Source organism: Patiria miniata, unplaced genomic scaffold (genome assembly GCF_015706575.1).
Source record: "Patiria miniata isolate m_02_andy unplaced genomic scaffold, ASM1570657v1 HiC_scaffold_3, whole genome shotgun sequence".
In the NCBI taxonomy this organism is placed as follows: Eukaryota; Metazoa; Echinodermata; class Asteroidea; order Valvatida; family Asterinidae; genus Patiria; species Patiria miniata.
The window spans coordinates 9,238,104-9,253,711 of NW_024037069.1; the positions used below are offsets into that span (position 1 = coordinate 9,238,104).

At 41.8% G+C, this 15,608-nt stretch overlaps 2 protein-coding genes across 2 annotated transcripts in view; one reads left to right on the forward strand and one right to left on the reverse strand.

Moving 5' to 3' along the window:
- Positions 1-7,824, forward strand: part of LOC119736436 — a 54,583-nt gene extending 46,759 nt beyond the window's left edge. The window contains exons 5-10 of the mRNA XM_038210455.1: positions 539-782; positions 2,095-2,243; positions 2,918-3,093; positions 4,547-4,750; positions 5,699-6,110; positions 7,428-7,824. Of these exons, the coding sequence (XP_038066383.1) occupies positions 539-782; positions 2,095-2,243; positions 2,918-3,093; positions 4,547-4,750; positions 5,699-6,110; positions 7,428-7,660 (1,418 nt within the window). The 3' untranslated portion in view covers positions 7,661-7,824. The remainder of the gene's footprint in view (positions 1-538; positions 783-2,094; positions 2,244-2,917; positions 3,094-4,546; positions 4,751-5,698; positions 6,111-7,427) is intronic.
- Positions 7,825-10,449: 2,625 nt separating this feature from the next.
- On the reverse strand, positions 10,450-14,771 carry LOC119738868. Its single transcript, XM_038213844.1, has 4 exons — positions 14,524-14,771; positions 13,616-13,694; positions 12,236-12,391; positions 10,450-10,911 (listed from the first exon to the last, which is right to left on the reverse strand). Exons 2-4 carry the CDS (start codon positions 13,671-13,673, stop codon positions 10,799-10,801), a joined length of 327 nt encoding a protein of 108 aa, XP_038069772.1. The 5' UTR covers positions 13,674-13,694; positions 14,524-14,771; the 3' UTR covers positions 10,450-10,798.
- Between the last annotated feature and the right edge of the window lie 837 nt (positions 14,772-15,608).

Sequence of the window (15,608 nt, forward strand, 5' to 3'; positions counted from 1 at the left end):
CTGCACTGTAAGAAGGATCGTGTGCACAATTCCAATGAGTGTAATATTTGTCTCCAATTTGAAAGAAAAATACAGGTGGGTACATGTAAAAACATGCAGGCTTTCATTGGCCTAATTGAAACAGATTGGCCTTTAAGAGCTCTTATTTTAGTGTTTGACGTGATGAGCTCTAAATTTCAGCTATTTCTGAGGAAAATGTGGATCCTCACCAGAGTCTGCCTTTCGTGTAGATTGTGAAAGTTGTCAGGGTTTTCCCATTGAAAGGGGTCGGAGTTCTTTTTCAACCACATCAAGAAGGAAAATTGTATGAAAGAAGAACGTAAGACATTGGGTTATCAGCGCTGTGATTGAAAATGCTTCATTTTCTGCTATTTAACCTTTACGGTTTTTGAAGTATGCCTGTCATAATATGCCCAGTAATATCTCAACTTTCGTCTGCCCTGCAGCTCATCTATTTTCATTCTTAGTCTTTGCCCAAGGTGGGCTTGCTCTCCAGTGCCGATCATACAATATCCTCCGCTATTTTGCTGTCCAACAGAGAGTGAAAGGCAAGAGGCTCGCACCAAGCGCCGCGCGGCAAGAAAACTGGCCACCAAGCTCCAGCAAGCGTCACTCGAGCCCGGAGACAAACAAGCGGGTCCCAGCACTGCCGCCGCTGCAGGGCCGGGGGTCGGCCGAACGCTGAGCGTCATCCCGAGCCGAGGGGAGCCCCGCTCGGGCCGGCTGTCAGTGGTGTCTAGCAGCGACGAAGACGACTACGATGATGATGAAGAAAAAGACGGGTGAGTGTGTGTGCATACACATGCCTCGCGTCGTACCTTTACCTTGCAAATCCTTGTGTCTTGTGTTTCGGGGACCCTGGGGCTATCCCCAGGTACCGTTTTTCTTTCTTCTTTTTATTTTATCTATTTGCTCCAGAGTGATATCTGTTAGCCTCAGAGTGACAAGTGAACAGGATGTTGTTTGAAGGGGGGTGGTGGGGGAGAACTGATGTGGAAAACACTCTGCTTAAAGACAAAGATGGGTGAACGTTTAGACGCTCCGAGTGCATTTAACAAGCAGCAATGGAAGGCCTTAATTAGCTGGAGTCCCAAAGGAGGACCGTAACGGCCGTCTTAATAACTATGGATAGCTCTTGTTATCAAGTGCGCCATACTATTCGAGGGCTAAATTGCACTTGAGCGAGTTGAAGATGCGGTCTCTCTCGATGCTTTGATGTGCTCCAATTCTTTTGGCATTGCTTACTGTATGAGAGAGTCTTTCAAAAGTAGCGTCTATATACATGTTACTTTCATAAAAAAAAAACTGGAAAGAGTCCAATTCTGAAGATCTGGCTTTTTCAGATGATGGGTAGTATCATTAAAAAAAAAGAAGTGTGTCCCCTGCGATCAATTTCAAGACATATAAATTTCATTGAATGACTCTTATTACGAACTGCATTAAGGTTAAAGAAATAATTTGAAACAGAACCATGGTATGGTTCCTGAAATAAAAAGATTCACAAAAAGGTGGACTTTTAGATAAGCAACAATTTCTAGAATGACTTCAAGCATTTTTTTAAGATGCAAACTGCTCACTGACTGAATTGACCTGAAATAAAAATAAAGAAATAGAGGGTCTAACGTTTCAAGCCAATTAGGAACTTTGTCAAAGTTGAAAAAAATATTATAATTTGCAAATAAACTAAGTTCTGCATTTCAGTTTCATAATGGTGTCTTCATTTACAAATATCCAATAAGTGCCCCCAGAGGTAAAATCTTTGCAAAATACCGATAGCAACGTGACAAATTTAAACAGCATTTTTAAACTGCTGTCAGTTCAACATGGCCGACTCCTGAATAAGGCCCATGGATGAACAATGTAGGTAGAATCTTTGCAAAATAGCAACATGACAAATTTAAACAGTATTTTTTTAAACTGTTTTCAATCCAACAAGAAACCAAAGTGTGGTTGGTGTGGGTTAACGTTGCAATAAATTATTCCTGAAATCACCTCAATTTTTATAGTATAGGCTTTGACCTTTTGATTGCAAAGACAAACGAGTGACACGCTCATTCTAATGCTGATGTCCTCCTTTCCCCCCAATCCTCTCAGAGATGGAGCGGAGGGAGACGTTCTCCCGCATCAGCAGGACTTGTACAAGATCTTCGGCAGGAAGCAGGCAGCCTACTTCCTCCGGCCTCGAATCGAGCCGGAGCAGACGAAAGTGGTGCCTGTTCCCCAGTCACTCCGAAAACAAGGAGGTAAACAAATCCTTAATTTCCACAATTGTTTCCCCCCCCCCCCCCCCCCCCCCCGAATTACAAGTCATCCACTCCAGAGCCAAGTCACGATTTGTATGACTTTAATATTGTAATTCAGATGAAATCAATGACACACTGGGTGTCTCCAAAAAATGTAGCAGTCAATCCATAAGTATTTAGAATACTAGCACTCTCGTTTTTGCAAGACTTATCTATAGAGTCTTTATGATGGTCTTTATCCCATCTCATTTGGACACCCCAGTCCAGAGATACAGCTAATTAACATGACAGGACTTGAATTCCAAGTTGGGCCACTTGGTACATTGTATCTAATGAAAGGCATTCACATACCAAGAAAGTGGCCCAAACAGATTTTACTTTGCCGTAATGTTTCAACAAACGGTCCAAATCACGCTGAACAAAAATCCTGTATAAAGAAGCACTCCCTTTTCTTGGGGTGGGGGGGGGGGGGATCCAATGGCCCATCCCCCTGGTCAAAAAGTGGGGGATATATCCTCTCCACCCCCTCCCCCCCCCCCCCCCATCCCCACAGGGATTTACACCCATGCCTGAGTTGTTGCTCATTCTATTTGGTATGGTGACACTCTGGAACAGTAGTAAGAAATGGGTTTTAGCATGTTTTGTTCATGAGTTTGGCTATTTTACATGTACAGGTCGTGCTGGTGTCACTGCCCTGTGGGGTACGCTGAGGGACAACTCCACGGTGAAGCTACAGAAGGCGGACTCCAAGATCCCGCAGGAGCTCAAGGCTGCCTACGGTGCCTTCGTCAGGGAGTGCCTGACCAATAACAAGACGGTGGCCAAGCGCAGCTTCTACAGTGAAGAAGGGGTGAGATTTGGCTCAAAAGCTTCCTTGCAATATGTCCCAACAATATGTGGCATTTTATGGCTTATTCAGGAGAGCCGGTGTTAGGGTAAAGAGTTTCTGCTTGAGCGGAAAACATACTGAAATTAACAAAATTTAGTTTTTTCGAAACTGAAAAGAGTTTTGGTACCTATGTGTTAGGGGTTATGTAAATTGAGTTGACCGGTTGTCAAAAATCTTGAGGAGAATGTCATGGTAGCCATTATCAGACTGTGTCCATGCCCATGTAGAAAAAGTAAAGTCTGTCACGAGCCAGTGTGGCCCATCAGGCCGGCGTTTATCTCCAGTTTCATTAGCATGAAACAACTGAGAGTATTTCTACTCCCCCTAGAATGGGATGCTAGTCCATCGCAGGTTACTCCCCAGCTAATACCGGTACCCATTTATGCACCTGGGTGGAGAGAGGCAAGTGGGGGTGAGTGGCTTGCCCAAGGACACAACATATGACCAGTAGCTGGATTCAAACCCCTGACCCTCTGATCATGAGTCACGAACCCCAACCACTTGGCCAGACTCCCCTGTCCATACCCATGTCCATGTAGTATCCCTCAATGATGAAGACGGCAGAGATAGGAAGACTCTTGTGCGAGATTGTCACTGTTTGTATGACCCTCAAGCGAAGACAATACGGGCTTGTGACCTTCATGATAAAAACGATTCTTGATATTTCCTGCCATATGGCCACAAATGAGTGCACGCACGCATGTGTCCTGCAAGCTGGAGTGGTCACGAAGCATTATCTATTATTGTGTCAGAGCTTTGTCAAACAGCTCGTGAAGAAGTTTCAATTCAGTTGGCTGTGTCTGTGTTAAGAAGCAGTTCAACTCAACTCACAATATAAATACATCCTCACGACCCGTTCATTTCTTGTTTATTTAAGTCATCCGAAAAATTATTTTCGGCTCATTAGAAATTATCACCGGATAAATGTCAAGGAAGGTGCTGGTACTGTGAGTGATTGGAAGCTATCTTAAGTGTTATCTTCTGCCAGCAGAGGGCGCCATTATGCTTTGCAGCATGGTGCAGATCAGTATTAAATTATCCCCAAAAAAGTTGCCTACGCGGGTCAATTCATAATTTGTATGCCCTCAATTTCTTTGCTATTAGAGCATTTTGTAGGCCATGAACTTGAGGGTTTGTATAATAAAAAAAGAAGGGCTGACACGGTGGTGAGCATTTCATATTTCTGTGAAGTTTGGATGAAATTAAGCCCTGAAGTTGCTCGGTTTTGCAATGGCGCTGTTATCTAAATATACTGTCCAGGTTTACCGGAAGTTTTACTCGTAAAGCATCCTCTTATTTGTGATCAGTATTCTCAATTCACTCCCCGGTCTTTCTACCGGAAGTTTTACTCGTAAAGCATCCTCTTATTTGTGATCAGTATTCTCAATTCACTCCCCGGTCTATCTTATTCCAGATTCCTGATGGCGAGCAGTTACAGGACGGCAGCTACCACCAGCGGGTCAAAGACGTCCAGAAGAAAGTGGAGCTGATGTACCGCGCTGCCATGACTAACGAGGATAAGGCATCGGTCCTGCTCTTCAACAACCCGATACCAGACTACAACAACTTGAAGGGCACAGAGGGGCCGCTACGGTACCACCCATCCTGGATTGATGAGGTTCGTAAAGATTTAGAGTGTGCTTATATGTGCACAGGTGTCAACAGACCAATTTGAATTCTTGACGGGGGGAATAATAATGTTGATGTTCTCATAGAGCGCTTTATACCTAAGATTTCAAAACGCTTAGAATTCTTATTTCTGTTCAGCAGGAATGAGATCATTTTTTTTCTGCAGCAGCTCGAGATCAGCGCAATTTGGTCTCGACCTTCACAGGTACCCATTTGTACTCCTGGGTGGAAAGAGGTAATTGTAGTAAAGTATCTTGCCCAAGAACACAAGCACCATGTTCCGCATCAGGGTTCGAACCCACGTACCACGGCACTTGAGTTGAACACTGTAACCATTGGACCACAGCACCCTCAAAGGGGGTAGGTTTTGCCTGGTTTCCCGGCAGATTCTGAAATACCTATAGCAGCTGCAGAATGCCAGCATTTTCCACCTTCTGTTTTTAAAAAAATTTCAAAAATAGACTAAGCCAGCCTTGTGACACTTGTTGGTCTAAAGAGTCTAGGTAGTCAGTTGAGTCAAACTTTTATGGCCAAGGTGAGGCTAAAGCAAGTCTGATTCACAAGTGACAATCAGATATGTACAAAGAGGGCGCTAGACTGGCCCTCTGGGACCACTACAAAAATATTAAATTGAATCATGTGGTTTAGCTGTAGATCTTTGAAAAAAGATTCCAGTTTATTTATGTTGTTTTGTGCATTATTTTCACTTGAAAACAAAAAGAATGAATAACTCATTAGTGGACATAAAGGTCAGAACATACTGGACATGAAAGCGAACACGATCGTTAACTTTTGACGTCAAGGCAACTATTTGTGCTGCGAATTCACCAAAGTTGAATGTTTCCTGGAATAAGATTCCCTTCACATGTGCATTAGCATCAAGTATGAACCGGCCTGAATTCCAAGTATTTATTTGATCAACTCTTATCCATATCAGGGTGATGATGATGAGGAAGAGGCTAGTTACAAGAAGTGGCTGCGCGAGATGCCGTCGCCAAGACCCCAGCTTCCGCCATTGGAGGACCTACCGCCCACCCCTCTTAAACCACAGCGGCCCGGCAGGGACCTTAATGAAGACAACGATGATGTCGATGATGATGATTCAATGAGCTGGGATTCACTACCGGATCTCCCCGGAGAAGAGGACCACCCAAAGACTGCCAAAGAGAAACCCAAGAAGCTCTCGTTTCTGACGGAGGCGGCCGCTACCGTCCCGGGGCAGTTCCGCAAGCGCTGGGATGAGAAGCGAGATGCGACTGGACGGTACATCCCGGGGAAGGAGGTGATGGCAAGAGCATCTCTCGAAGATGACGGCGGTGGTGACGGACAGGATACAAAGACCAAAGCAGGTACGGTGGTCTGTTAGGCTGTATCCATATGACTTGGCTACATCTAACATGTGGAAGTGGCTACAACTGCTTCCATTGGTGATGTGTAATGGCTAAACAAATAAAGCCATAGCCCCAATTGCCCCATGTGCACACTGTCTAAGTCTCCCCTTTTTTAAAACCTTGGCTGCAGTTACCATTCTATTTCTGTCTCTTGTGCCAAGTTAAAGGGAATATACAACATTTGCAAACAACAACAAATAAAACTACCAAGTTTTTACGAAATACCTTACTAGGATGTTGGTTAATGACAGTCTAAAGCATCCTGTAAAATTATGGCACCTGGTGTGAAGTCATTTTCAAGAAAATGGTATTTTTGTATAAATTTCCAACGGTGGTCGGCCGACCACCGTTGGAAACACCTAACTATTTTTCAACTACTGCTCCAAGTTTACCATTTTTTTTCAGTCAAAATTTTGTTTGCTATTGGTTACATGTTCATGAACGGGTGAAAGCCAGCTAGACTGGTTCCCTTACCTTACAAATTTCAGGCATCTATAAATTGATCCATTTCATCTTAAGTGGAGTCAGGGAACCAGACTACTTGAACATTTTGTTTTTTCTTGGCTTTTCCAGCATTTTCGAACACAAAACTTCAAAAATGTCATCAGTGTAACAATATTTGATCTATTATACAAACCCCTCAAATAGTTCATTTTTGAAAATTGCAGCAAAAGCCAATGATGTACATTCCCTTTAAATCCGTAAGTGCTCAAGTTATGAGCTCCGTGCGCAAACAAGAGAGGGCGCCTGTTTACCACCTTCGAGAGCCCTGTGGACGGGACAAACAGCGTGCGCATAGTTGTTTGGGTGTGCGAAGTACGCACAACTATTTTTTTCTGAATGTTCAGCAATCCATACGGTCTTTGCATGAGCATCAGGCAGCATCGGCAATGCCTTTGAACGTATCTCCCAGTGGTCTCCCCCAACTCTCCCTTCCTTACCGTTGAGGGGGTACATGTACACGGAGCACATATTACTATATACATGTAGTTTGTAATTCATTCTAATCACAGCTGTTGACTTTTCATTGATGTAGATGCTTCGCATTTGCACTGACGTGCATTTTTTTGTTCTGCAGGAATGCCAGGAGTAGACATCCTTTGCATTCAAAATTACCGAACTACCGTAATATCATACTGTAAAAACCCTCAAAGATTACTGCTGAATGAAAGGTTTCACTAATTTCATTAAGCTTTTGAATCAGATAGCTCCAATTCCATCAAGTAAACCATGTCCCACATAACCATACTCTTGAATTTGTTTTAATTGCGCCAGGTCCAAGTAAACTCCGTTCCAGCACGGCACCTCCCCTGTCCTCCTCATTCACATCTCAATCCAGCAGCGGGCAGCGCAAGATCCAGACTGCCCGTAAGGACTGGCAGCCGCTCAGCCTGACAGCCCTGGAGGACTACAAGCCGGCCGTTCACCTGCTGGGCCAGGGCGACTTTGCCCAGGGGCAGGAGTTCATGTGGAAGCCCATCGTGGCCACTGCGGCTGACAAGCATTGACTTGTGGGTTGGGATCAGGGATTGACCCTGAAGTGATCATTGCGGCTTACAGGCTGCCTGTATTTGTATTTCCCGTCACAAGCCAATATACCCATCAGGCCGATGTTTATCTCTGTTTCCTTGGCATGAAATGACTGAGATAATTTCTGTTCCACCTGGATGGGATGCTATAGCAGGTTACTCCCCAGCTAATGGCGATACCCATTTACACTCCTGGGTGGAGAGAGACAAGTGGAGGTGAAGTGGCTTGCCCAAGGACACACATATGGCCAGCAGCTGGATTCGAACTCCTGACCCGCTGATCACGAGTCACGAGCCTAACCACTAGTCCACACTCCCCCCCCCCCCCCCCATGTATTTTCAGCAACATATGCAAAATAAGTTTTCAAATCCGATCACAATTCAGGCACTGAGTGTCAAAAACGTTTGTTTTGTGTGATGGAATGTTTGTGTTGGGGATAGGTAAATTCAAATATTGGGTTTCTTCTCACTAGCTTGTGAATTTTTTTCTTGCAAACTCTCAGCCAGCACCGAGTCTATACAGTGCTTGTGAAATTACGTGAGTGGAGTGCCGTGGCCTCGTGGTCTGGAGCATTGAATTCGTGGTCTGCGGGTAATTCTGCTGGTTGTGGGTTCGAGTCCAGCCTGCGGCTATGGTGCGTGTGCCCCAAGGCAAGGCACTTTGTCACTCATTGCTTCTCTCCAACCAGGAGTAAATGGGTACTTGTGAGGGCAGTTATTGCGGTTGATTTTAGCTGCTTTGCACCGAAATGGCAGCATGGAGCTGTATACTCCCCAGGGAGCTGAGATAGACTTTAAAATGTTTCATTGGCCCAATGAGCAGGGTAATAATGATGTAGCGCCTTGAGCACCAATACTGGTGGATACGTGCGCTTTATAAATACGCATTATTATTATTTTTACATTAGTGAAGGTCAAAACCCAATATTGAATTGTGTTGTTTTTCCTATGAATTTGAGTAATTAAGTAACAAAAGTTTGGAAAGTGCTTTTGGCATGTACAGCATTTTACATTAAGAAAAATTTGGTGACTGAAGGGTTAAAAGTAGTTTTTAAGTAAAACAGTAGTAAGGGGGGGGGGGAAATAACAACTGTTTATAATTGTGAAAATTGAATTCCGTCCCAAGAATGACTTCAAAGAATATTTGAAGACTGCTTTAGTGGGAAGTGTGCTTTCAAATTAAATCAGGTGAAGTGTTTACACGCTGAATTTCAATTCCGTCCTAAAAAGTATTTTAAAGAAATGTTTGAAGAATAATTGTGTTAAAGAAATGCTTTCAAATTTAAGGTATAAAGACTATCCATTCCGTCTCTAACATTCCTTTAAAAAGCTTGTCCTTTTCAGGAATGTGCCGTTCAAATAAAATTTTGTCTAAACACCGTATTCCTGTGCTGTGTCCAGAATCGGCCCTTTTTATTTTTATGGCTATGGCTAGTAATGCATTGCCATTAGCAGAAAGCAACAACAGCCATAGGCAAAATGTGCTCAATTATGGCACAGCCAAAGGCCTTTTTGAAACTTGGGTTTTAGCTCCTGTTTTGGCCGCAATGAAACGCGCATCTTTAACTAAAATTGTAAGCTGTTACCTAAAGCTGTAGACAAGGTTTGTAATGTGTATTCTAGGTTAATGGTGGATTAAATTTTGTACCACAAAACGAATGCAAAAATCCAACATGTCTTGAAATGACATCCTTTGTCATTATGAACTTTGTTCCCGACTTCTTTGAACACTGTTAAGCGAGTAATTTAACACAATTGAAATGTAAAAACAAAAGTTGGTTTGAGTTTTGCTTTACAACGGCACAGCATCTCTGATTACAAACTATAAATTGTATTGTGTGGCATTATGTATTAAGCTTTTTGTAAAAGTGATTTTGACTGGATATTATTTGCGTGTAATTATAAATGAGAATATTAAATTGTATCACGTTTTAAGATGAAAAATATTTTTGCACTTTTCATCCGTCCATATTATTAAGATCTTACTAAACGTTTTTGTAAATTATCATTTTTAAATTGTGTAAATTATATTTAACCAATGTTTTGGGTGCTACTGGATGTTAAATATCTATTTTCTTGGTGTACGTTTTTTTCTGGAAAAATAAATAAAAGAGTGTCTTTTAAAACCGCATGTATGGATTTCTTTGTTATTGACTTGGTAAAATTTGTAAATGATTGTTTAATTCAATCGCGAGAATAAACTAAAACCTTTTCTTTCATCTTAAAAATCATTTATTGGAATCACTTTTTCATTCAAAAGTAGCTTCACATAGAACTAAATGCAGTATAAAATGTATAAAATTCACTTACATGTATACGTCGAATTTCGAAAGTTCCACGGAATGGAAGACGTCAAAAACACTTTTGAATTTTAATAGGTATCTAAAAGCTGGAAAACTTTGGTTTGGGTTATGTATTTTCGTAGTAGAAAGACGGGGAAAATGAAAGTAAAAAGTTTAAATTTGACGATCGAAAAACATTTCAATTGTCATGAAAGGCAGTCGATTTTGTAAACACTCTTTAGTTTACCCATGTTTACGTTACATGCGTAGTGTGGACAATCCTTTGTTTTCGTGTAGTTAAAGAAAAACCTGTGAAAAAAAAATCATTTTACTCGCACTGTGAAAACACTTTCAACCCAATTTTTTTTTGCTGAGATTCCCATTAGTGTTTCTCTTCATTTTGCCACAAATAACCCTAACCCAAAGATATATCTAAACTTGTTTTCCAGAGAGGGGGAAACACTGTGTGGACTTGCCCAAGTCCAAACAACGTCGCTGCTACCTGGTTTATGTGGACCTCTTTTGTTCGGAAGTCCACACAGTGAATGTAATGCTTGTACACAATGAAAGGAAGCCATATTTGTAATACTCTCAGTTTTTCAATAATTAAAAAAATCGGTGGATGGACGTTAAAAATATACTTGAATAAGCTGTATTCCTCAGGATAGAGCATTATAGGCTATCAAGGTTTTTATAATTCTCATTCATTACATTTTTTATAACGCTAGTCTAGTCGTTTTAACCATAGAGCAACCTCCTTGCTCTGTGTTTTAACTGTCGTGCGTTTTGCACATCTCTTTTCCTTCCTCCATATGGTTCGCGGACGTAAGTCGACCTACTGCTTCATGAGCTTTCTGAGCAGTGCCAGCGCCAGAACTTTCTTATCCCGTCGCTCCTTAAGCCCGCCCTCATCGGCTGCAAGCTGTCGTGTGCGAGCTGGCTTCAGTTCTGTGTGGAGGAAAAAACGATGAAAATAATCAGACCAAAATTTTGAACTGGAGTTCAAAAGGACAACGTGACTTTGAGACATGAACCTATTGAATTGAGTCAAGTCAAATGAAATTAGCAGAATGGATTTTATGGAAAGCTAACTTCGGGTTTGTTTATCAAGGGCGAGTTTCGATGGTGAAGTTTGGACGGCCACTCCGTTTCTGTCTAATAGGTGTCTATGGGTCATTCTATAGACTATAGGTCCACCTTTTCGTCCCTATCTGACATCTATATGATTGTATATTTCTGGATGCATTCCTTAATGCAGTCGTCCTCAAGGAGTTAAAATTAGCAAATTATCCACCAAACAAACAGAAAATAGTTTATTCGTCATGATAATTGAATGGTAATCACAAAATTCAGTCACACATTGGCCTCTACATTTTTTAGGGCCCATAGGCCATACACACCTCCTATCGTGAACTATGGTCAAAAACTTTTGCGAATCTTACATTATTGCTCCAGTGGCATCTGGTAGCGTTAACCCGAACACCTCCAATGACTAACGCGGACAAAATTTAAGTTGTTCTAGTTCGTAATATATTTAAGCGAGGGAGGATGTTGTTTTCGTACATTTTTTGTACCATAACGTGGCGCAGCCCCCAACGTGGCGCACATTGATTTTTCGCCTCTGATGCATTGCTAAGGCAACTTTTTACCTCAAATTTCACAGAAAGCACCATTTCATTAATCTCTTAACATTCACATTAATAAATCTTGAGTTTACCTACCCGCTACAAAGTTCAAGAGAAATCTATTTTGGCGTAATTTTCCGATTTATATTTCGAAGTGCACAGGGAACCCTTTTAAAATGCGCCCCAAAATAAGAAAATAATTCTCTGACAAACTTGTAGTTGGGTATGTGAGTGGAGATAATAATGATTTCTCAGAAAAATCTGTAATTTTTCAAGTGGAAGTTTTCCAGGATTTGCTCAAGTGCGCCACGTTAGGGACCACTCGGCTGAATTTGTGCCCAATTTCCGGACGGCATCGTTTTTGAATTTCGGACTAAATTTCATGACACTGAAATTGTTCACAAAGGTTCAACAGCAATAAGCATTAAATAGGTAAAAGTATCAGTATTAAACTGAATGATTTTGAAGTTGATCAACAAAGATGTTTGGCAACACTGCATGAGGAAAGTCGGGGGTAACGTCAAAGTGCGCCACGTTGGGGAACACCACTATGTGAAGTGTTGTTGAACGTTTTTTTTTTTTAATGTTCCCCCTTCTTTTGTCTTCTTGTGCCCCTCCCCCTCCCCACGCCCATGTAAACAACTTGCCTCTGACGCAGTCGCGTCCGCCCCACCCATTCTCACACCGGCACGCCCAGCCGTTGTTGCCAAGGGAACAGTAACCGTGATTGTTGCAGTTGTTGGAGACGATCATGAGTCGGAGACAAGAGCTGGAACGGGTACTCAGTGCGTCTCTCTCATTGCCTGAAATAAAGTATCGGTCAAAATATGACGAACAATAATTCGGTTCATAACTATATTTGTTGTTAAAGTTATCCTCCGCGTGTTCTTCAACATATTTGATTTTTTTTCCTAAGGAATTGTCAATTTGTACATATTATTTCGAAGAAGGATCACCAGTCTGTAACCCTTTGACGAAATGATTATATTTTTGTTTGCGCCCTCAACGTCAAAAAAGACTCCCACTCCTGAATTTTTGTCTGGCCGCAAATAATTCGCAATTTTTAAAGTCGTTTTTAGCTATGGCTGAGCAGCTCAATAAGTCATCGTGTCTCTCCGTTAGTTGGTTCGTTGGTTAGTTAGTAACAAACGTCAGCAACAGCCTTGCATGGCTAAATCACCTCGGCCCTCATCAGGCCCGAGTATTATAGCTTCCTCAATCCCAGTACTTTAATGGGTCTCCACTGACCGCCTACCGAATTAAGCAGTCCATGGAAAATTGGGTCACTATAGATAGGGTCAAAAAACCTTATGTTTGTTCTGAAAACCATACTCCCTCCAGAAATTGCATGGCACAATCACGTCACACATGCATTAACATACTTCAATTTGCGACTGATCAACACACATTGGAAATTCCTAGTTTTTTAGTAAAAATCCATTATCTGTTTCGTGAGTTGTGGGGACGTATTCACCTATATAAATTGCCCTGTGGAGACGTATGTTCCCTACTGTGCACATGTCTCCAGAGGGTACCGTGTAACAGATCAAATTGCTTTGGCCCGTAGCTTCCGAGATTATTTGGAGCTTGTTCCATTGCAAAGAGTGGATTTTTTTGGGTTCAATTTCCCATTTAAAACTGAGTAACATTTGTATTATACTAAAAACCGCAATGTTGTTATCCCAGGATTGGGTTTTTTTTTCTTTCGTCTTTTCAAATCGAGTTTGTTCGTCATGAGAAACAGTATGAATTATTCTAGAAAATGCATATGTAATACATAAATGTTGCACACATTTCTGGGATCATTTTGGGGGATCGTGAAAACTGTTAACTCGCTGGCTACTTTTATCGTGTTCATTGTTTTTAGTTGTATTTTTTACAAAGGTAAAGATCGGTATGCCATGCATAATATTTCAGTTTAGGCCTAGGCTACATAAAAGATTCACCTCAACCAATTTTCTGAAATATTTTAACACAAATTGACATAAAATTGACATTATCATAACAAAGTCCCGCAAAATCTTTACCTTGAACGAGGGCGATGCATAGTGCGAATGCTATGGCGGAAATCACCAAAGACTTCATCTTGAACTGTGGTTTGTGTACCTGTCGATCGAGAAATTTAATCAACAGAAATTGATGTTATACTCAATCTCCATCAGTAAGTTACTTTAAAAACCAGTCATAAGGCCAAAAAAAAAAGTCTCCGGTTTCTGGTATGGAGCTTGCCCAAAAAGTGGTGCGGTGACGCGGCTTTTTTTTTTTTTTACCTGATTTTTTTGCTTCAAATGTGTGCTGATTACTGCAAATGGTGCCCGACTAAACTTAGTGCAAATATATGGGAGTCCAGAGAGGTCACATAAAGCTTATTCTCGACCATAACCTAATCTAAAAACACGTTAAAATTGTGCAGCAGCAGGATTCTAGTCAAACCAGTGAGTTTGGCGGTTTTGAGACATCATCTTTCATTGAAAAAAAAACTTTTTCATTTTGCCGACGCGCATGGCTACGGCGACGCGCGCGCATACCAGAAACCGGAGACTTTTTTTTTTGGCCTAAGACACTCTTACAACAACGGTTTATACCCCCAAAAAAAAGGAAAATAGAGACCAGGCCCAAAGCAAACAATAACTCCTTTTTTTTGGTCTTTTCTTATTTGTCCCTCAAGCTATTACCAAAATTGCCACAACTGTTTAGTTTGAAAACGTAGTCAACGAAGACTTAATAGACAGGCTATTGTTGTTCTATTAAACAACGAGCTATCTGTTCAAGTTACAGGATGCGCTAGTGTAAGCAGTTTTCTTAGGTCAAGGCGAGTTAACTTTCAAGAAAAAATTGTACCGTCTGCAAACCTAAAGCCGATAATCAAAGTAATCGAACTTCTCTTTGCAAAACAATTGGGAAAATTCGACAAACTTGCGGTCGTTGCTCTTACCTTTACTGACTAAAACTGGCCGCTTTTCTTTCAGCAGCTGCAAGACGACTGCACACTGCGACAACAGATCTTGAGGTCTTGGGCCACATGAACAATGTGGTTACCAACGACAACAAAGCAGTGAAGATGGTGTTTGCTCCGCCAATGGTCAATATTAGTTCTTCCCGCAGTGCACAGTGATGAAGACGCTCTACTTTGCTCATTCTTAACCAAGACATCGGTTGCTTAAGTGACATGCCGAAGGTCACAAGAAAGATTCGGGTCGTTTCTGTGGTTGTTATGTATGGAATGTCATGTAGTTTGAATCCGTTAGAATCCTCAAAGGTTGTCTTGTTCAAACGTATACAATGAGCAAAACCTCGAGAAAATCTTTGAGCAAATTTGTTGAACTATACTCGAGCCCAAGACCAGCTGAATGTGTAACATCGGACCGGGTGTGGAGCACAGTGGTGGAAAAGAAAAGGCAGTGATAGGCCTGGTGTTTTAATGTGTTTTTTGGGGGGCAACCGAGAAAATAATTGAGCTGTCATCATTTACAAGTTTGTCGATTAACAACGTGGAGCGACAACCTTGAACCTTTTATTTTGGCGGGCGGGGGGGGGGGGGGGGGGGGGAATCAGTAGCTTTGTGAATTCAGTTATCTCTTAAAATAAAGCATACTCGTCGTACTGTAGCTTAGCCTTGGGATAACAGGCGGCTCAATTGATCACCTGGGGAGGTTGATTTTACCACATCACTCGAAGTACTCAATGTGCATGTTAAATATTTGTTCAACATTCGCGAAATAAACAGGGCCGGTTTGGAAATTAAGACAAAACACCAACAAAACTACCTATTATTTATTTTTTTACAATACCAACTGGCAGCAGCGTATACAGCTTTTGATGTCGGGGGGGGGGGGGGGGGGCAACCGCACATCCGCGCCGAAATGTACACATGTGTTTTTTTTCCCCGGACAATTGGCCTTCGTAAAATAAAAAAAAAGGGGGGGGGGGGGGGGGGTTACCCATCTTCCAAATGGGGGCGCTCTTCAAAACTTACCATTATAATGCATACTTTTCACGGCGCATTGTATTGGTTGTTGA

Bases quoted from the DNA above. Each gene is read 5' to 3' on its own strand.
- LOC119738868 (XM_038213844.1), bottom strand. From the start codon at position 13,673: ATGAAGTCTTTGGTGATTTCCGCCATAGCATTCGCACTATGCATCGCC. The intron at 12,392-13,615 runs GTAAAGATTTTG...ACTTTATTTCAG, and splicing joins ATGCATCGCCCTCGTTCAAG to GCAATGAGAGAGACGCACTG. The intron at 10,912-12,235 runs GCAAGTTGTTTA...TCCTCCACACAG, and splicing joins CGGACGCGACTGCGTCAGAG to AACTGAAGCCAGCTCGCACA.